Genomic DNA, 21715 nt, shown 5'->3' with positions numbered 1-21715 from the left:
ACTGATTGGCTGCACTATGCGCACACCTATGGTTACAAGATTTTGATTAGCTCCATCTGTGTTTACTGATCAAGAGCGAAATATATTTTTTGTTTCTACAAGGAAATCTACATTAGACAGCAGTCAATGCCAGTATGGTCCTTTCATGTGCAGTACTGTGGAACTCGTGATTTGGATCAGTAAATGTTTCTAAACCAAAGACATCGGGCAAGCAGGCTAAACTGAGTAATACATGTCAGATAATTCTGCAAAAGCCCAACTGGAGACCAGATTAAAATGAAACTCAGTGATTTTACTGTGGTAGCCAGTATGAACAGATGTGTTGAGAGGATCTGTTTTACTTCCCATACACGTAAGACTGACAACTCCAGAACAACTTCTGCTTGCAGTCACATTTCTTTAGCTGTGATATTATAACTCTTATTTGATGACTTTGACAAACCTCACCATCATTACCCCTATTTTATGCCCTGATTAGATAACGAAGAGGGAAACGGTAGGATCCCAATCTCCTCCCGCAGTGACTGTAAGTTCTGCTCCCATCGATTCTCATAGTAGATGTTCAGTACACAATGAGCGGCTCTGCCACATCGTACAGCCCATGGTATCAGGTCTGTTGTTAAAATTTGGATCTTCCTGTGTTAGGGAGACACAAGAATGAGTTAGCCCTACATAAGAGTCTCATATCTATACTCAGACGTCACTCTCCCAGTGACGTTGTGTTGGGGAACAACTATTCAACATTTGTTATGGATTAATTCAGAACAATTAATATGGAAATAACACATCTATCAGCTCAAGGCAGTGGAGGAAAAAGAAAGCAATCCCGAGTCCACAACCGGGAGAACTCAGCCTTGCTCTCATTTGTGGACGTAATTTGGAGAAGGTTCACTGGGTTGATTTCAGGGAGGGAAGGATTGCCTGGAAAGATTCCCTCAGAATTTAGAAGAATAAAAATAATCTTGCAAAATTCTGAGGGAACTTAACAGGGAATATGCTCAGACAAATTTCATTCTAGCGAGGGAATCTAAAGCTAGAGACCCTTACTAAAGGTAGTGGTGTGGAGGGATATTGTAAATTGAAAGTATGGCTGAGATAGATTTGGGGAACAGTGGTATGGAGAACAGATGAGAAACTGGTGCATTGGATCGTGCTCTTGTTCATTTTTAGATTCTTTTGATGCAGTGGCCTGCACCTTGTTTGAAACAGATTGGTTTGAATAAATATGGGAAAAGCCTGAATGGGGTTCGTATGGTCACAGCAACAAGACATTGGATTCACTCTCAGAACTTAAAACCCATTTTTAAAAATCTCAGAATAAACATGTTTCTCCATTTAACCTAATAAGGCTGGTGGATTGTTGTAAACCACTTACTGAGTCATTCATGTTCTTAATCTGGTCCCACCCCACCCAGGATCATTAACTCTGGCCAGATCCAGGGGACCTGCTTTATTCCATTCATTAACACCATAATGTCTAACATTGGCAACAAAGTTTGGATAAACAACAAGAGTAATATGTAGAACATCAAGCAGTATGTGACAGACTCAGACACACAGTAGCCTCCTGTTACGTAGCAGAGCCACTGGCCACACTACTCTTGTAACCTGTCAAGGCGGTAAGTCAATTCTTCAAACCACTGCAAGCCAGAATGCAACTACATCAAGGCAGTGAGATGGGTGGAGACCAGAACTGTAACCACCTCCATCAGCCCATTTGATAAACACTGCGCTGAAGGAGGTTGTGAAGCAGCCCTTTCCCACCACCAACTCAAGAGCCCGCAGAGGTGAAAGCTGACTCAGTGGTGGATGGTCAATGAGGGAGCGGAGGGAAAAAAAACCTCAGGTGTTAAGGTGTTAGTCAGTAGGAGTTGCTGGAGTCCCCAGTGGGCAACAGTGGCCTCTTCCCTGCTAAGGTCAGAAGTAATATAACCTTTGCACCCCGCACAAAGGCAAGTGTGCCAAAACAGGGAACAAAATGCTGAATGCAACAGCACCGATACTCCCCAACCTCAGGAAACAGAGCAGCACACTGACTCTGAAAAAACAATAGTGTAGCATCTAAGAACAACGGCAGTTAGAATTGAATCTTGAACTAACAAGTGACATCCAAGAATGACAGGGTATACACTCATTGCCCATTTTATTAGGTACACCTCGTTAATGCAAATATCTAGTCAGCCAATCATATGGCAGCAACTGAATACATAGAGGCATGCACACACGGTCAAGAGGTTTAGTTGTTCAGACCGAACATCAAAATGGGGAAGAAATGTGAAGTGACAGATTGTGGAATGTTTGGGGTGCCAGATGGGGTGGTTTGAGTATCTCAGTAACTGCTGATCTCCTGGGATTGTGGAGGAGAAAAAACACCTAGTCAACAGCACCTTGGGTGAAAACACTTTGTTAACGAGAGAGGTCAGAGGAGAATGCCCAAACTGGTTCAAGTTGACAAGAAGGCGACAGTAACTCAGATAACTATGTGTTAGAACAATGGTGAGCAGAAGACATCAAACCTTGAAGTGGATGGGCTACAGCAGCAGCAGACCATGAGCATACACTCAGTGGCCACTTTATTAGGTACAGGAGGTACCTAATGAAGTGCCCACTGATTCTACAGTACTGCACACAAGTTTTAGCCACATATAATTATAGCTAGCATGCCTAAGACTTTCTCGCAGTACTGTATTTGTCAATGTGAAGTGGAGAACGAATTTGTAAATCTAGTGGGAGCAAAGGATATTGAGAATGGTGTGAGTGTGGACTGCTGTGAGACAAGTGGCAGAGGAGTGTGAGGGATGGTGTGGGTGTAGACATACCCAACCCCGAGATACCAAGCAAGGTCATTTGATTCTAAACAACTAGTTTATTGATCAATACAGAATGTCTCTCTGGTGCTTAACACTCCCTCCCCTCTTCCCATCTGTGATTCCCCGTTCCAGCTCTGTCCACCATAGAGACCCATATCAGAATCAGGTTTATCATCACTCAAGTCATTAAATTCACTTTTATTTTGTGGCAGCAGTACAGTGCAATACACAAAATTAATATAGTACTCTGCAAAAGCCTTAAGCACTCTAGCTACATATACCTTCCTAAGACTTTTGCACAGTACTGTATATTGTCAATGATAGGGACCTATGGAGCATTGAGAAATAAAGGGTGTACAAGTCCAAAGTTTCTTAACGGTGGCCAGACAGGTAAATAGGGTGTGAAGCAGCATACAGGATGCTTGCCTTCATTAGCCAGGGAAAAGACCAAAAGGACAGGTTACAAACATTGATTAGACTACTGCTGGAGTATTGTATATAATTCTGGTCACAGTACTAGAGGAAGAATTTGATTTCACTGGACAGAGTACAGAAACAACTAGAATAGAGCTCTTAAAATTTGATGAGAAACTGAACTGGCTGGGTTTGTTTTACTCGGAGTGGGGGCGGCCAAAGGGAACATGATAAAGATATGCAAAATTACGAGGGGTATAGAAAAAGTAGAAACTTTCCCCAAAGCAGATGTGTCTTAAGATTTAAGAGATATGGAAAAGATCAGAATTAGAATTTTTTCACATGAAGGGTGGTAACATGAGGAACGTAATGCCTAAATGAGTGATGGAGGGGGAGCAACTCCCACACATTTAAGTATGTGGATGAAGACCTGAGTTACAAAGACACAATAGACCAACAGTTGTTAAATAGGATTGGTATAAAGAAGAACTTGGTCATTGGCATAGATGTGGTGAGCTGAAGGGCCTTTTTATGTGCCATATGACTACAAGCCAGCTTAAGATTCTGGGCATAGTACCAAATTCAAAACCAATTCAGAGAGGGGCAAGAGAAACTTTTACCTGGCAGATATGCGGAGAGGGCCAAACACAGCTCCCAGAATGCACATGGGCAGACCAGTCTGTACTGCCTCAAACCACTTGACAGCAACCTCACCTGTTCAGTACAGAGAAACAACTGTGTTAGGGGCAATAGTCAGCTGATTTCCATCACCCATCTGGCAGCCCACATCAAGCAGAGCTTTATGCTCTTCCCTATGAGGTAAACAAAACTGAATTTCAGAACATTCACAGCACTTCAGTCAATCATTACACATTACTCATAGTCAATCATTCACTAACAAACTTCCAGATGAGTCAAAACAATGTCCCTCAATATGAACTTTATAGCAACATTATAAATGCAGTAATTTCCTCCAATTTCCCAAACTAGAGTTGGTTTACATGCTGAACTGGAGACAATTTTGTCAACTGGATTAGGATTGTCCGATACATGAGAAATTCTGCATATGCTGGAAATCCAAAGCAACACAGAAGAAATTCTGGAGGAACTCAGCAGGTTGGACAGCATCCATGGAAATGAATAAACAGTCGATGTTTCAGACCGAGACCCTTCTTTAGGACTGGAAAGGAAGGGGGAAGAGACACCAGAATAAAAAGGTGGGGGGGGGGAAGGGAAAGGGGGACAGCTGGAAAGTGACAGATGAATCCAGGTGGGTAAGAAAGATAAAGGGCTGGACAGGAAGGAAACTGATAGAAGAGTGGACCATAGGAGAAAGGGAAGGAGGAGGGGATGTGATAGGTTAAGAGGTAAGTGGCCAGAGTGGAGAATAAAGTAAGGTGGGGGGGGGGGAAGAAGAGGAGGGAATTTTTTTTTACCGGAAGGAGAAACCGATACTCATGCCATCAGGTTGGAGGCTACCTAGATGTAATATAAGGTGTTGCTCCTCCACCCTGAGGGTGACTTCATCATGGCACAAGAGGGGTTCATGGACTGACATATTGGAACAAAAATGGGAACTGGAATTAAAATGTTTGGTCACCAGGAGGTTCTGCTTTTGGGAGATGAAGCGGTCTCACCAATATAGAGGAAGCCGTATTGGGAGCACCATACACAATAGACGACGCCAGAAGATTCGCAGGTGAAGTGTTGCCTTACCCGGTTTAGGGCCCTGAATGAATTGGGGGAGGAGGGGATTTGGCAGGTGTAACACTTGGGCCGCGTCAGGAATAAGTGCCAGGAAGGAGATTAGTGGGGAGGAACAAATGGACAAGGAAATCATGGAGGGAGCGATCCCTGTGGAAAGTAGAGGGAGGTGGCGAGAGGTAAAGATCCCTTTGGAGATGGCGGAAGTTGTGGAGAATAATGTGTTGGATGGGGTGGTAGGTAAGGTCAAGAGGAACTCTATCACTATTAAGGTGGCAGGAAGATGGGGTAAGCATGGATGTTCGGGATGGAGGAGAAGAGGGTGAGGGCAGCATCAATGCTGGAGGAAGGGAAACCTCGTTCTTTGAAAAAGGATGACATCTCTAATGTTCTGGAAAGGAAAGCTGGATCTTATGAACAGATACAGCAGAGACGAAGAAATTGAGAAAAGGTATTTTTACAGGAGACAGGGTGGGAAGAGGTATAGTATAGTCAAGATAGGTGTGGGAGTTGGTAAGTTTATAAAAGATATCAGTAGACAGTCTGTCTCCAGAGATGAAGACAGAGATTGAGAAAGGGAAGAGAAGTGTTAGAAATATACCAGGTGAATTTAAGGGCAGTGTGGAAGTTGGAGGCAAAGTTGATGAAATTGACGAGCTCAGCATGGGTGCATGAAGCAGCACCAATGCAGTCGTCAATATAGTAGCTCTGCAGTTTGTGAATGTGTTGAATGCTGAAGAAATTGAATAACTGCAAATATTTTAATCTGATCAAGGTGTACACTGGCCCTAAATTTTCCTTTCTTAGCCACAATCTTGCTTAAATATAATGCCTACCATTCTGTCTACTCATGTATTTTAGGCATTTTTTCTGCAGTTTTAGATCCTAACTTCAAGCTTTTCCCAGTTTTTAAACATGGTGACCAGTTTGTTTTGCGTTTGATTGCAACTCACTGGTGTGGCATAGATACGCTTTCGCCCCAGTCATTCTTCAAGTCTGATGCGTTTGCTGCTTCTCGTGACTCTCAGCCACAAATCAACGTCATTTAACTACCTTTTTTAAAAATCAGTTAATCTATACTGCTGTTATCTTTATATTTTCTCACTCCCTTCCTTCTTATAAGGCATATCATTTACCCTTCTAATTCAAGAGAGTATGTTTACAACAGGAATTCTGCAGATGCTGGAAATTCAAGCAACACACATCAAAGTTGCTGGTGAATGCAGCAGGCCAGGCAGCATCTGTAGGAAGAGGTGCAGTCGACGTTTCAGGCCGAGACCCTTCGTCAGGAGAGTATGTTTACCTTGGCTTCCTTTAGACCTTGAACACTGATTCAGTTTTCATTTCAGATTTGCTGTAGCTTCATTGTCAGTTGCTGCTGCTCCTGTGCCAGGTAACTTCCTCAGAAAGACTTAAGTGCCTCCAATTCACCCCCCACCCTTTACATCTTTCATCAATTGGGACAAATCTCATCTATCCCTGACTATTTATATCTACAGTAACTTGGCTGGAACTGATCCCATTGTTTTAGATATGGTTAGCTTAACTTTGACGATGTTACTCACCTTCTCTGTGAATGCATAGAACAGGTGGGATCATCAGAACATTTAGTGCCAGTGACTAATCTTGCTTTTGGATTCTATTTCAATCCACTTTTGCTTTGTCTGACCCCCTCTTTGTGACAGGCTGCAAAGCAAGTGATCCTGTGTTCATCTTTCTAAGATCCCTTTACCCTCTTTTGTGTTTCAGTATTTTCCCAAAGAACATTCTGAGGGTAATACATTCCAATTAAATGGCAAGAAAAGGTAGCCAGGTATACATTGGCAAATACCCTCAAATTACCTCAAAAGATCAACACACAAAACCCAGCCCAAGTGAAATGTCTTACCAAGCATGTTAGTGGGCATGCCCAGCAACGTGTGCATGAAGTCGTGCACTTCACGGTAACGCTGGATCACATACGCAAGCTCCTCGTCATCAACAAACTTCACAGGCATCCGACTGTCAGGAGTAACTCGCTGCAAACAGAAGGGACTGACTGAGCTCGTGCCTTTTTAAGAGCCACATGTGTCAAGACAGCATGCCAGTCACAAACACTAATCTCTGGATTCCCAAGTGAGATTTGCCACAGGATAATTAATGAGACAATCCCTTTGAGCCATTGTAATTCATAATTGCATCTTAATATAGATGCTGATATAACCCTTGGTTTCACTGTGTAATTGTTTCAATGATTAACCCAGTTAATGACACTGGGTTGCAGGAGTGGCAGGACTGGCAGTTCAATGTTCCGGGTTTCCTATGTTTTAGACGTAATAAATGGGAAGGTATTAAAGGGGGAGGGGCGGCACTATTCATTAGGGAAAATGTCGCGGCAGTGCTCAGAGAAGACATACTGTTTACTTATCTACTTGGCAATATGGGTGGAACTGAGGAATAAAGAAAAAAGGCTGGCCATGTTAATAGGACTATAATAGGCCTTCAAATAATCAGTGGGATTTAGGGGAACAAATATGTAGAGAGATAGCAGACAGTTGTAAGAAATACAAGGTTGTGATAATAACTATTTTTAATGTTCTGCATATTGACTTAGACTCCTAAACTACAAAAGATTCGATGGGAAAGAGTTTGTCAAATGTTTTCAGAAAGTCTCCTTAACCAATATGGTCCTGACTAGAGAGTATGATGCTCGATCTTCTCTTAAGGAATGAGACAGAGCCACCCTAGTGACCTTAATAATGTTAGTTTCAAGATAATTATGGAGAAGGATAGCTCGGGTCCTTGGATTGAGATTCTAAATTGGAGTAATGCCAATTTTGATGGCATCAAATGGGAACTAGCGGGCATGGATTTGGATGGGAAGCTTTCAAAAGTGAAATACTGAGAATACAGAATCTGTCTGTTCCTGAGAGAATAAAAGGCACGGCTAACAGTTCAGGGGAATCTTGGTTATTAAAGGAATATTGAGGCACTGGTAAAGAAAAAGGAGGTGGTGTATATCAGGTATGGGCAATTAGGATCAAATCAAGCACTTGAGTATAAGAAATGCAGAACACAAGACAGAAATCAGGAGAGCTAAAAGAAGACGAGGTTGCTCTGGCAGACACTGAAGGAGAATCCAAAAGTTTCTATGGATATATATTAAGAGCAAAAGGATAGCAAGGGACAAAATTAGTCCTCGTGAAGATCAGCATGGTCATCTATCCATGGAGCTGGAAGAGATTAGAGAGAGATGTTTATTTTTTTTCCACCTGTAAGACAGACACAGAGACTACAGAACTGAGGCAAAAGAATAGTGAGGCCATGGACTGTTTTGAATTAAAGAAGAGGAGGTACTGGCTGTCTTGCATCGAATTAGAGTGGATAAATACCCAGGATCTGACAAGGTGTCTCCTTGAACCTTGTGGGAGTCTGGTGCAGAAATTGGAGGGGCTCTGGCAGAGATATTTGAAACATCCTTAGCCAGGGCTGAAAAGCTGTATGATAGCTGATGTTGTTCAGGAAAGGCTCCAAGAACAAGCCAGGAAATTATGGACTTGTGAATCAGATGCTGGTCGTGCATAAATTATTGGAAGGTATTCTAAGGGACAGGATATATAAGCATTTGGATAGATAGAGCCTAATTAGGGATAGTCAACATGGCGGGTCATACCTAACCAATCTTATTGGTGTTTTTTTTTAAAAGGAGGTTACCAAGAAGATTCATGATGAAGGTAGTGGTGGATGTTTTCTACATGGAATTCAGCAAGGCTTCTGACAAACTCCTGCATGGGGAGCTGGTTCAGAATGTTAAGCTGCTTAGCATTCAAGATGAAGTAGTCAATTTAATCTGACATTACCTTAGCGCAAGAAACCACAGAGTGGTAGTAAATAGCTATATCTCTGTCTGGAGGCCTGGGACTAGTGGCGTGCCACAGTGATTATTGCTGGATTCATTTTGTAAATCAGCTAATGATTTCAATTATAATGTCGTAAACTAGAACAGCAAATCTGTGGATGACACCACAGTGGACAGCAAGGAAGGCCACTAAATCTTCAGCTAAAAAATGGCAGATGGAATTTAATGCAGACAAGTGAGGTAATGCCATTTGGAAGAGCAAACCAAGGTAAGACTTACACAATAAAGGGTAGGACTCTGAAGTGTGCAGTAGAAAAAAGGGGAAAATACAGTGCACATCAGTAATTCCTTGAAAGTGGCATTACGGCCAGATAGGGTAGTAAAGAGAGCTTTTAGCACATTGGCCTTCATAAATCAGGACATGGAATACAGGAGTTAGGATGTCATGTTGAAGTTGGAAAGATATCAAGCTTGAAAGAATGCAGAGAAAATTTACAAGTATGTTGCTAGGACTTGAGGATCTGAGTTGTAAGGAAAGGTTGAATAGGTTAGGACTTTATTCCTTGGAGTACAGGAGAATGAGGGAAAATCTGACACAGTTATATAAAACTATGAAGGATATATTTAGGGTGAAAGCAAGCGGGCTCTTTCACCTCAGTTTGGGTGAGGTTAGAACTAGAGATAATTGGTATAGGGTGAAATATTTAAGGGAAATCAGAGGGGAAACTCCTTTACTCAGAGGGTTGTGCAAGTGGGAATTGAGCTGCCAGCAGAAATGGGGGGGGGGGGAGAATTGAGTTCAAGAGTCACAAGGTAATAACGCAGCTCTAAAACACCATACCATTTACAGTATTACATAGTTCCTTGTCATGTCTGTCCTCCAAAAATGCATTATTTTGTACTATTATGGATTGAATTCCATCCTCACACATCTCTAAATTGAAACCCATGACGCTCTTTACCCTTCACAATGCTATTCAACATGATATGTTCAATGCCTCATTACCATGGAATTATTATACTTTTCTGTAATTTATGTTGTTTCTCTCCACTATCACCAGAGCCATTGACACAGGAGCACTCTCTGCTGAATCAGTACTACAGAAGTGGAGATCCACAGTATCGTTCTACTGTGTTTTCCTAAACTCATAAGACCATAAGACAGAGGAGCAGAATTAGGCCATTCAGCCCATCGAATCTACTCTGCCATTTCATCATGGCTTATCCCAGATCGCATTCAACCTCATACACCTGCCCTCTCACCATATCCCTTGATGCCCAATCAATCAGGTACCTATCAACTTCCGCTTTAATTATACCCACGGACTTTGCCTCTACCGCAGTCTATGACAGAGCACTCCACAGATTCACCACTCTGGCTAAAGAAATTCTTCCCTACTTCTGTTCTAAAAGGTAACCTCTCAATTTTGAGGCTGTGCCCTCTAGTTCTGGATACTCCCACCAGAGGAAATACCCTCTCCACATCCACCTTATCTAGTTCTTTCAACATTCAGTAGGATTCAATAAGATCCCCACGCATTCTTCTAAATTCCAGTGAGTACAGGCCCAAAGCTGCCAAACGCTCCTCATATGTTAACCTCTTCATTCCTGGAATCATCGTCGTGAATCTCCTCTGGACTCTCTCCAATAATAGATCCTTTCTGAGATAAGGGGCCCAAAACTGTTGACAATACTCCAAGTGTGGCCTGACTAGTGTCTTATGGACATTGAGAAATGACTGAGACAAGTTCTCATTTGTCCGCTGCCCCATTCCTATTGTTTGGAATAAATTACTCTTGTTATTAATTGTTTGCCCTGACACTCTGAGCTTTGTTTCTCTATATTAGTGTTTCAACATCAACACTACCCCCCAGCTTTCTACTTACACTTTGACAATGGATGTAAGCCTTCCCCTAGACATTCTTAAGCTTAAGTGATTGGATTTAGAGATGCAACACAAAATTACTTGTTGGACTGTTTCAAAGACGAGACAATTTCTTTTCTTTGGTGAAGGAGCCAAATACAGATAAAATGGTTATTATCACACTGACATTTATAGGAGTTCACACTGACATTTATAGGAGTTCACACTGACATTTATAGGAGTTTATAACACCAACTATTCTTCAGATGTTCTGTACAGGAAAGATGTAAATAAGGTTGAAAGAGTAGAGGAAACTTACAAGGATGTTGCCGGGTCTGGAGGGCCTGTGTTATAAGGAAAGAGTGAATAGGTTGGAACTTTATTCCTTTGAATGTGGAAGACTGAGAGGAGATTTGACAGGTGTTCAAAATTAGGGGTATAGAAAGGGTAAATGCAAGCAGGCTTTTTCCACCGAGGTTGGGTGGGACTACAACTAGTGGTCATGAATTAAGGGTGAAAGGTGAAAATTTTAAGGGGACCATGAGGGGAATCTTCTTAACTCAGAGGGTTGTGAAAGTGTGGAATGAGCTGCCAGCATAAGTGGTGGATGCAAGCTCTATTACAACATTTAAGAGAAGTTGGATATGTACATGGATGGTAGGGGTATGGAGGGCTATGGTCCCAGTGCAGGTCAATGGGAGTAGGCAGTTTAAATGGTTCAGCATGGACTAGATGGGTCAAAGGGCCTGTTTCTGTGCTGTACTTTTCTATGACTCTATGACTATGTCAAAAGCATTTTGGGATATGCTTTCTGAATGCAAAACTTACTTCTGGACAATATACTTCACTGAGACGCTGCCTGTGGTAGAAGCACAACAATGTTCAGGTGAAAGTAAACCTATATCTATATTCTACAGCGAGCCAGGATTCGAACTCTGGATACACACCAAGTTCTCAACGATAAGAATCTGTTCCCATTTCAATAGGCTTGCTGCATTAGGGAAGACTGAGGTAGGTCAGAAAAGCATCAAACTCACATTAACATCAAGAAAGCGGGCATATTCTTTGCCAAATGTTCCTTCGGGCAATTCCTGCAGGCTGGTTAGATCCAGCGTAGATGTGTTGATCCGAGGTCTTTCCCTCCAAACAGAAACATCAGGAACACAATCAAATCCTGATCTCAGGAGTGGGTGAACAGCAGAATTCTGGCAGAGGGGTTACACCTAAACCCAAAGTGGACCAATATTGTTGCAGGCAGGTTTGTTAGAACTATTGGGGAGGGTTTAAACTAATTTGGCAGGGGGGGATTAAGCAGATGGGAACAGGAGTGATAGGGATGAGGACAGAGCAGTTGGTTTACAACTAGATGTAGTGTGTAGGGAGACTATGAGGAAGCACAGGTAAATGATAGGGAAAAATTGCAGTCAGTGGGATGAGTTGAAGTGTAACATGGGGGCAAAAATCAAAAAGTGTGATGAGTACAGGACTGAGATGTTATACTTGAATGCACGCAGTATACAGAACAAGGCAGGTGATCTTGTAGCGCAGTTCGAGAATGGCAGGTATGATGTTTTGAGCATCACTGAGTTGTGGCTGAAGGACGATAGGGAGCCTAACATCCAAGGACACATATTGAAAGGACAAGCAGGTAGGCAGAGGAGGTGGGTGGATCTGTTGGTAAAAAATGAAATCAAATCCTTGGAAAGAGATGGCATATGATCAGAAGATGTAGAATCTTTGTGGGCAGAGTTAAGAAACTGCAAGGGTAAAAAGACCCTGATGGGACTTGCATACAGGCCTCCAAACTGTATGCTGCTCGAAACAGCAACCTGGACATGGAATACAATATATATTAACGATTTAGACGAGGGAATTAAATGCAGCATCTCCAAGTTTGCGGATGACACGAAGCTGGGCGGCAGTGTTAGCTGTGAGGAGGATGCTAAGAGGATGCAGGGTGACTTGGATAGGTTAGGTGAGTGGGCAAATTCATGGCAGATGCAATTTAATGTGGATAAATGTGAGGTTATCCACTTTGGTGGCAAGAACAGGAAAACAGATTACTATCTGATTAGGAAAAGGGGAGGCGCAACGAGAGCTGGGTGTCATTGTACACCAGTCATTGAAAGTGGGCATGCAGGTACAGCAGGCGGTGAAAAAGGCGAACAGTATGTTGGCATTCATAGCAAGAGGATTCGAGTACAGGAGCAGGGAGGTACTACTGCAGTTGTACAAGGCCTTGGTGAGACCACACCTGGAGTACTGCATGCAGTTTTGGTCCCCTAATCTGAGGAAAGACATTCTTGCCATAGAAGGAGTACAAATAAGGTTCACCAGATTGATTCTTGGGATGGCAGGACTTTCATATGAAGAAAGACTGGATCGACTAGGCTTATACCAGCGGGAATTTAGAAGATTGATGGGGGGGGATCTTACCATAGAAACCATAGAAACTACAGCACAGAAACAGGCCCTTTGGCCCTTCTTGGCTGTGCCAAACCATTTTCTGCCTAGTCCCACTGACCTGCACACGGACCATATCCCTCCATACACCTCCCATCCATGTATCTGTCCAATTTATTCTTAAATGTTAAAAAAGAACCCGCATTTACCACCTCGTCTGGCAGCTCATTCCATACTCCCACCACTCTGTGTGAAGAAGCCCCCCCTAATGTTCCCTTTAAACTTTTCCCCCCTCACCCTAAACCCATGTCCTCTGGTTTTTTTCTCCCCTTGCCTCAGTGGAAAAAGCCTGCTTGCATTCACTCTATCTATACCCATCATAATTTTATATACCTCTATCAAATCTCCCCTCATTCTTCTACGCTCCAGGGAATAAAGTCCCAACCCATTCAACCTTTCTCTGTAACTGAGTTTCTCAAGTCCCGGCAACATCCTTGTACACCTTCTCTGCATTCTTTCAACATTATTTATATCCTTCCTGTAATTTGGTGACCAAAACTGAACACAATACTCCAGATTCGGCCTCACCAATGCCTTATACAACCTCATCATAACATTCCAGCTCTTATACTCAATACTTTTATTAATAAAGACCAATATACCAAAAGCTCTCTTTACGACCCTATCTACCTGTGACGCCACTTTTAGGGAATTTTGTATCTGTATTCCCAGATCCCTCTGTTCCACTGCACTCCTCAGTGCCTTACCATTAACCCTGTATGTTCTACATTGGTTTGTCCTTCCAACGTGCAATACCTCACACTTGTCAGTATTAATCTCCATCTGCCATTTTTTAGCCCATTTTTCCAGCTGGTCCAAGTCCCTCTGCAGGCTCTGAAAACCTTCCTCACTGTCTACTACACCTCCAATCTTTGTATCATCAGAAACTTGCTGATCCAATTTACCACATTATCATCCAGATCATTGATATAGATGACAAATAACAATGGACCCAGCACTGATCCCCGTGGCACACCACTAGTCACAGGCCTCCACTCAGAGAAGCAATTCTCTACCACCACTCTCTGGCTTCTTCCATCGAGCCAATGTCTAATCCAATTTACCACCTCTCCATGTATACCTAGTGACTGAATTTTCCTAACTAACCTCCCATGCGGGACCTTGTCAAAGGCCTTACTCAAGTCCATGTAGACAATATCCACTGCCTTCCCTTCATCCACTTTCCTGGTAACCTCCTCGAAAAACTCCAATAGATTGGTCAAACATGACCTACCACGCACAAAGCCATGTTGACTCTCCCTAATAAGTCCCAGTCTATCCAAATGCTTGTAGATTCTGTCTCTTAGTACTCCCTCCAATAACTTACCTACTACCGACGTTAAACTTACTGGCCTATAATTTCCCGGATTACTTTTCGATCCTTTTTTAAACAACGGAACAACATGAGCCACTCTCCAATCCTCCGGCACCTCAACTGTAGACAGCGACATTTTAAATATTTCAGCCAGGGCCCCTGCAATTTCAACACTAGTCTCCTTCAAGGTCCGAGGGAACACTCTGTCAGGTCCCAGGGATTTATCCACTTTAATTTCCCTCAAGACAGCAAGGACCTCCTCCTTTTCGATCTGTACAGTTTCCATGATCTCACTACTTATTTCCCTTAATTCCATAGACATCATGACAGTTTCCTTAGTAAACACAGACGCAAAAAACCTATTTAAGATCTCCCCCATATCCTTTGGTTCCGCACATAGCCTTTGGTTCCGCACATAGCCGACCACTCTGATCTTCAAGAGGGCCAATTTTATCCCTTACAATCCTTTTGCTCTTAATATACCTGTAAAAGCTCTTTGGATTATCCTTCACTTTGACTGCCAAGGCAACCTCATGTCTTCTTTTAGCCCTCCTGATTTCTTTCTTAAGTATTTTCTTGCACTTCTTATACTCCTCAAGCACCTTATTTACTCCCTGCTTCCTATACACGTCATACAACTCCCTCTTCTTATCAGAGTTGCAATATCCCTTGAGAACCAAGGTTCCTTATTCCTATTCACCTTGCCTTTAATCCTGACAGGAACATACAAATTCTGCACTCTCAAAATTTCTGCTTTAAAGGCTTCCCACCTACCGATCACATTCATGCCAGAGAACAACCTGTCCCAATCCACGCTTTTTAGATCCTTTCTCATTTCTTCAAATTTGGCCTTCTTCCAGTTAAGAACCTCAACCCTAGGACCAGATCTATCCTTGTCCATGATCAAGTTGAAACTAATGGTGTTATGATCACTGGAACCAAAGTGCTCCCCTACACAGACTTCTGTCACTTGTCCTAACTCGTTTCCTAACAGGAGATCCAATATTGCATCCCCTCTAGCTGGTCCCTCTATATATTGATTTAGAAAACTTTCCTGAACACATTTTACAAACTCTAAACCATCTAGACCCCTAACAGTATGGGAGACCCAATCAATATATGGAAAATTAAAATCCCCTACCACCACAACTTTATGTTTCCTGCAGTTGCCTGCTATCTCTCTGCAGATTGCACTTCCAATTCTCTTTGACTCTTGGGTGGTCTGCAATACAATCCCACTAATGTGGCCATACCTTTCCTGTTTCTCAGCTCCACCCACAAGGACTCAGTAGACAAGCCCTCTAATCTGTCCTGCCTGAGCACTGCTGTAATATTTTCCCTAACAAGCAATGCTACTCCCCCACCTTTCATTCCTCTGCCTCGATCACATCTGAAACATCGGAACCCTGGAATATTAAGCTGCCAGTCCTGCCCCTCCTGTAGCCAAGTTTCACTAATTGCTACAACGTCATAATTCCACGTGTCAATCCACGCCCTCAACTCATCCGCCTTCCTCGCAATACTCCTAGCATTGAAGTATATACACCTCAGAAGATTTTTACCACCACTCACAATCTTTCTATTAGTGGATTTGCTTGAACTTTTAACATCATTTATTTTCACCCCAGCCACACTGTCAGCTCTGGCACTCTGGTTCCCATCCCCCTGAAAATCTAGTTTAAAGCCCCCCCAATAGCATTAACAAACCTCCCTGAAAGGATATTGGTCCCCCTGTAGTTCAAGTGTAACCCGTCTCTCTTGTACAGGTCCCACCTGCCCCAGAAGAGGTCCCAATTATCCTGAAATCTGAAACCCTGCTCCTTACACCAGTTCCTCAGCCACTTGTTCATCCTCCAGAGCATCCTATTCCTACCCTCACTGGCATGGAGCACAGGTAGCAATCCTGAGATTACCACCCTTGAGGTCCTGCTTTTCAACTTCCTACCAAGCTCTCTATACTCACTCTCCAGGACCTCCTCACTCTTCCTTGCTATGTCATTGGTACCGATGTACACCACGACATCTGGCTGATCACCCTCCCACTTCAGAATGTCATGCAATCGATCAGAGACATCCTTGACCCTGGCACCTGGGAGGCAACAAACCATCCTGGATTCTCTGTCACGACCACAGAACCTCCTATCTGCACCTCTAACTATCGAGTCCCCTATCACTACCACTCTCCTCTTTCCCCCCTCCCTTCTGCACTGCAGAGCCAGACCCAGTGCCAGAGATCCGGCTACTGCAGCTTGTCCCAGGTAATTCATCCCCCCCAACAGCATCCAATGCGGTATACTTGTTGTTGAGGGGAATGGCCACAGGGGAACCCTGCTCTGCCTGCCCTTTCCCCTTCCCCTTCCCTCGCCTGACAGTGACCCAATTTCCTGTCCTCTGCTCCTTTGGTGTAACTACCTCCCTTTAGCTACTATCTATAATCTCCTCATTCTCCCGAATGATCCACAGGTCATCCAGCTCCTGCTCCAGTTCCTTAACGCGGTTTGTCAGGAGCTGCAGCTGGATGCACTTCCTGCAAGTGTCGTTGTCATGGACACTGGAGGGCTCCCTGACTTCCCACATCCTGCAAGAGGAGCATTCCAACATCCTGCCTGGCATTCTCTCTACTCTAAACAATCTGAACAAAATCTTATTGAAACGTATAAAATTCTAAAGGGATTGGACAGGCTAGATGCAGGAAGATTGTTCCGGATGTTGGGGATGTCCAGAATGAGGGGTCACAGTTTAAGGATAAAGGGGAAGCCTTTTAGGACCAAGATGAGGAAAAACTTCTTCACACAGAGAGTGGTGAATCTGTGGAATTCTCTGCCACAGGAAACAATTGAGGCCAGTTCATTGGCTATATTTAAGAGGGAGTTAGATAAGGCCCTTGTGGCTAAAGGGATCAGGGAGTATGGAGAGAAAGCAGGTACAGGGTTCTGAGTTGGATGATCAGCCATGATCATACTGAATGGTGGTGCAGGCTCAAAGGGCCGAATGGCCTACTCCTGCACCTATTTTCTATGTTTCTATGTTACAACAGGAGATAGATATGGCATGCAAAAAGGGCAATGTTACAATAGTCATGTGGCAGTTCAATATATAGGTAGATTGGGAAAATTACAAAGGGGATCAATACTTTTTTAGCCTCACAATTTTGTTTAGTTAATTGTTGACAGGTTTTGAATTTTTTTTTTGACTGGACATGAGGCACAATATTTTGTTGATTAGCTCAGAAAATCCTACAATATATTTTAAATTCAGAAAATGAGACAAAATGTGAAAATATTTGTGGGGCTGAATACTTTCTCAAGGTACTGTACTGGGCTTTTTTAAAAAACTGGGATTATTTCATCCATCTACTTCACATTGCTCTGCTATCAGTAGTGGGCTTAAACTCCCAATTCTGGATCTTTAGTCTAGACCTAACTTTTTGATGATCATTTATCACTGGCTGTAACACCTCACTCTTCCTCATCCTCTGCTCCTCTCCTTCACTCTGCTGGGTCCTGCCTTTCATCTTATATATTCTGCCCTCTGACCCTTCTTCAGGTTTACAAGCTCTGCTTTTAGTTTACTAAAATTCATTTTGCAGATGTCAGATTTCCTCATAATGGAAGTCAATCCCATCCAGTTCATGCCAACTCTCACAGCAATCCCATTCACTAAGTTAATTCCCTGTAACTCATTGTCTTGCACATGCTCATCACCCACCTACACAGAGGACAATTTATATCAGACAATTTCCCAACCAACTGGCTGGCAAGGGCACCTTCTATTGTCCTTGAGGTCCTGTTAAAGGGACACCACCTGAGACAGCTGGATCATTCCGACGAAGGTATGAATTGTTTTTTACTTGGGCTCTGCAGCCTAGGTGCACTCCATCGCCACACTTACTGCAGAATCCGATATCCCTCCGCATCGTTTCTCATCTTGTCTCTGAGTTTGCGGATTGCTGACTGTCCTGTAGTTTCAGATAGAACAGCCACCATATCTACAGCACAATGAAAACAGATAAAGCTTAATGAGATGCATTTAATCAGAAAATGGGATTCGACAACTCTGCTGCACAGGGTGCGGTGTAGTTACTTATTTGACCCAAGTCAGTTTGTATTGGCAAAATCTCCTCCACATTTTACGCTAACAGCAATGTGGCTAAGCACAGCACAGCTCCAATGCCATATTCAAGTTGCTGATTAAAAATCTGAGAGTGGTGTCATAACAACAACCTCTCAATGTCAGCAAGACTGAGGAGCTAATTATAGACTTCAGGAGAAGGAACCCAGAGGTCCATGAGCCAATCCTCATCAAAGGATCAGAGGTGGAGAGGGTTGGCAAATTTAAATTCCTAGGTGCTATTATTTTGGAGAACCAGTCCTATGCCCAGCACATAACTTCAATAATGAACAAAGCACAGCATACCTCTACTTTTTTAGAAGTTTGCAGAGATTCAGCATGACCTCTCAAACTTTGACAAGACTTCTATAGATGTGTAGTGGAGAGTATACTGACTGGCTGCATCACAGCCTGGTATGGAAACACCAATACCTTTGAATGGATTATCCTACAAAAAGAAATGGATATAGCCCAGTCCATCATGAGTAAAGCCCTCCCAGCCACTGAGCACATTTACACAAAGCGTTGTTGCAGGAAAGCAGCAGCCATCATCAGGGACCCCCGCCACCCAGGACATGCTCTCTTCTCACAGCTGCCACCAGGAAGAAGGTATGAGCGCCTCAAGACGCACACCACCAGTTTCAGGAACAGTTACTACCCCTCAACTATCAGGCTTTTCAACCAAAGGGGATAACCTCACTCAACAGATATTACCCCTCAACTGTTCCCACAACCTATGGACTCACTTTCAAGGACTCAAGTTCTTAATACTTATCACTTATTTGTTGTATTTTTGTATCTGGTTGAATGCCATAGATGGACAATCTTTCATCGATTCTGCTATAATTATTCTACAGATTTGTTGAATATGCCCACAAGAAAATGAATTTCAGGGTTATATATGGTGACGTATATGTATTTTGACAATAAAATTTACTTCAAACTTTTTTTAGGGGATGTGGACAGTCCTGGCAGCATTCATATTTATTCATTAATTGCCCTTGAGAAATTGGTGGTGAGCCACTGCAGTCCTTCTGATGAAGGTGTTTCATGATTGAGGCGGGGGGGGTGTGGGGAGGACAGTCTCAGGGTTCAGACCCAGTGACAATGAAGGACCAGCAGTATTAGGATCATGTGAGACTTGGAAGTGACACTGCAGGAAGGAGTGGTGGCGAGCTGCAGTGAGGGATTGCCACAAGGAGAAGCTGCTGTTCTCCCAGCTCCTTGGTTTCTCGAAAAGGCACAATGCGAATTCAATGGCATTGCTAGCACCATTCAGTGACTTTCTGGTCAAAGCCAAATTGTTAATACAGTGGCTGATATTAGGGTATCTCCTCCTGCAAATATTGTGTAATTGAAACACAAACACTCTGTAATACAGGCATTGTACGATGCGTTCTTGACGGGTTATGCGGGCTGTGATCAGGGCACGGTCACACGCCACTGAGAGAAGGAGATACTCACCGTGGCGGTACGGATCATACAGAGACATGAAGGCAGAGCCGGCGGCCAGCAGCATTTTTTGCAGCGTGTTGGTGGGGATGTGTGTTTGGTACAGGCTGTAATATCTGTCTTCATCAAATGTGTCTGCACTCACCGCTCGAACTGAATGCAGCAGCAGTGGATTATGGGTGCCTGTCATTAGATAACAGCAAATTCAGAAACCAACATCAAACGTAGAGGGTGGGGGAAGAGAGTTGGAGAAGGGAGAGATGAGGGTGTGAAACAAAAAAAAGTAGGTGGCGGCCATTCAGCCCCTCATGCCACATCCTCAATAGGATCCTGGCTTATCTTTTACCTCAGCACAACTTTCCCACACCACTTGATGCCCTTAATACATAAAAGCCTCTATCTCTGGCTATTGTCAGTGATCACGCCGCTAGAGCCACCTAGCACTTTGTCAGCCTGCATCATCATCATCAGGTGCCGTGCCCAGTTTGAGCTTTGACTGCCATGGCCCACACACTCCTGTTTCGGGTCAAGTGGATCAATTCATTGGTATTCATTTCCGATTCTCTGGCTGCTGTCTCCATCATTTGTCTTTGTCTTCCTCTTGCTTTCTTCCCTTCAACCTTTTCCATAATTACCATGCATTCTAACTCCTCTTTCCTAATCACATGTCCAATGAAGTTAAATTGTCCTTTCATGATCTCATACATTATTTCTCTTTGTGCTTGCTCTGTTCATGACATCCTCGTTAGATATTCGTTTCGTCCATGATATTCTTTGCATCCTCCTCAAAAACCAAACCTCTGCTGCTTCAATTTGTTTCCTCATGTTACTGGATATTGTCCAATATTGAGCCAAATAACATAACTGGATAAATGTAACATTTCAGTACTCTGAGGCGGGTTGTCATGCCTAGTTTGGTAAAGCTGTCTTTTGTCACCCCTATTGTTCTTTTCATGTCCATGTCGCACCTGCCATCTGATGTCAGCCAGCTTTCTAAGTAGCAAAAGTTCTGTACTTGTTTTATGTCTTCCCCATTTATTTTCAGCCTGCAGATAGGATTCTCCTTCTTTTTGGATATCACCATACACTGTCTTTTTGCAATTGATAGATAGACCCATTTTTCCAATTTCTTCAACAATTATATCAATTAAGTTTTGTAGTTCTTCCTCTGTACTTGCAATTAACACAGTGTCATCTGCATATCTGAAATTATTGATGTTTTCACCACCAACTTTGATTCCCAAGACGTCTCTTATTTTTTGTAGTATTGTTTCACTGTACACATTAAATGTCAGCCTGCAGAGAGGCCAAATAGCAGTGGAGTGAAGGAGTGCGGGAGAGGTGAGTTGAGGGGTGGGGGTGAAAGGAAAGAGGGCGAACAGCTGAGGGTGAAGTTTGGGGTGATGGGCGAAGGGACAGGAGTGTTGGTGAGGTAGAGGAGGTGAAGATGGTGGGGAAAGGATAGGTGGAGTGTTGTGTGGTCAGAGGTGACACTGGTTAAGCTAATAGGGAAAGGTGGAGACTGAGGTGGTGGTGCCGTTGACCCGCTGCCTGTACACCAGAGTTCCCAACCCAGCATGTTTACCTGCTCGGATGCCAGGCCTGGGGTGGGCCAGGCAGAGACGGCAGCCGCCGATTCCCAACGCCCGGGTCGCCCTCTGCAAGGCGGTCGCCATGGCGTCCGCGCCACCGTCTCCCCACGCCGCCAAACGTGTGACGTCAACGCGCAGCCGCTTCGCACGTCT

General features: G+C 43.5%; 1 protein-coding gene across 2 annotated transcripts; it reads right to left on the bottom strand.

Moving 5' to 3' along the window:
• Window positions 1-26: 26 nt before the first annotated feature.
• On the bottom strand, window positions 27-21704 carry coq4 (coenzyme Q4 homolog (S. cerevisiae)). Of its 2 annotated transcripts, none has more exons than XM_063073892.1 (7): window positions 21556-21704; window positions 19983-20153; window positions 18300-18396; window positions 11668-11773; window positions 6817-6946; window positions 3845-3938; window positions 27-636 (listed from the first exon to the last, which is right to left on the bottom strand). In XM_063073892.1, exons 1-7 carry the CDS (start codon window positions 21644-21646, stop codon window positions 459-461), a joined length of 867 nt encoding a protein of 288 aa, XP_062929962.1. In that variant the 5' UTR covers window positions 21647-21704; the 3' UTR covers window positions 27-458. The 2 variants fall into 2 exon arrangements, with proteins under 2 accessions (XP_062929962.1, XP_062929963.1); XM_063073893.1 differs by having other exon boundaries at window positions 11668-11770.
• Window positions 21705-21715: the final 11 nt, after the last annotated feature.

Source organism: Mobula hypostoma, chromosome 21 (genome assembly GCF_963921235.1).
Source record: "Mobula hypostoma chromosome 21, sMobHyp1.1, whole genome shotgun sequence".
In the NCBI taxonomy this organism is placed as follows: Eukaryota; Metazoa; Chordata; class Chondrichthyes; order Myliobatiformes; family Myliobatidae; genus Mobula; species Mobula hypostoma.
This window is presented reverse-complemented; position numbering and strand designations above follow the sequence as displayed.

Coding starts and splice junctions, on each gene's coding strand:
- coq4 (XM_063073892.1), bottom strand. CDS start 21,646: ATGGCGACCGCCTTGCAGAGGGCGACCCGGGCGTTGGGAATCGGCGGC. Junction 6,947..11,667: donor CCCGCTTTCTTGATGTTAAT/GTGAGTTTGATG, acceptor TTCTGTTTGCAG/CGAGTTACTCCTGACAGTCG. Junction 3,939..6,816: donor CATGCCCACTAACATGCTTG/GTAAGACATTTC, acceptor TGTACTGAACAG/GTGAGGTTGCTGTCAAGTGG.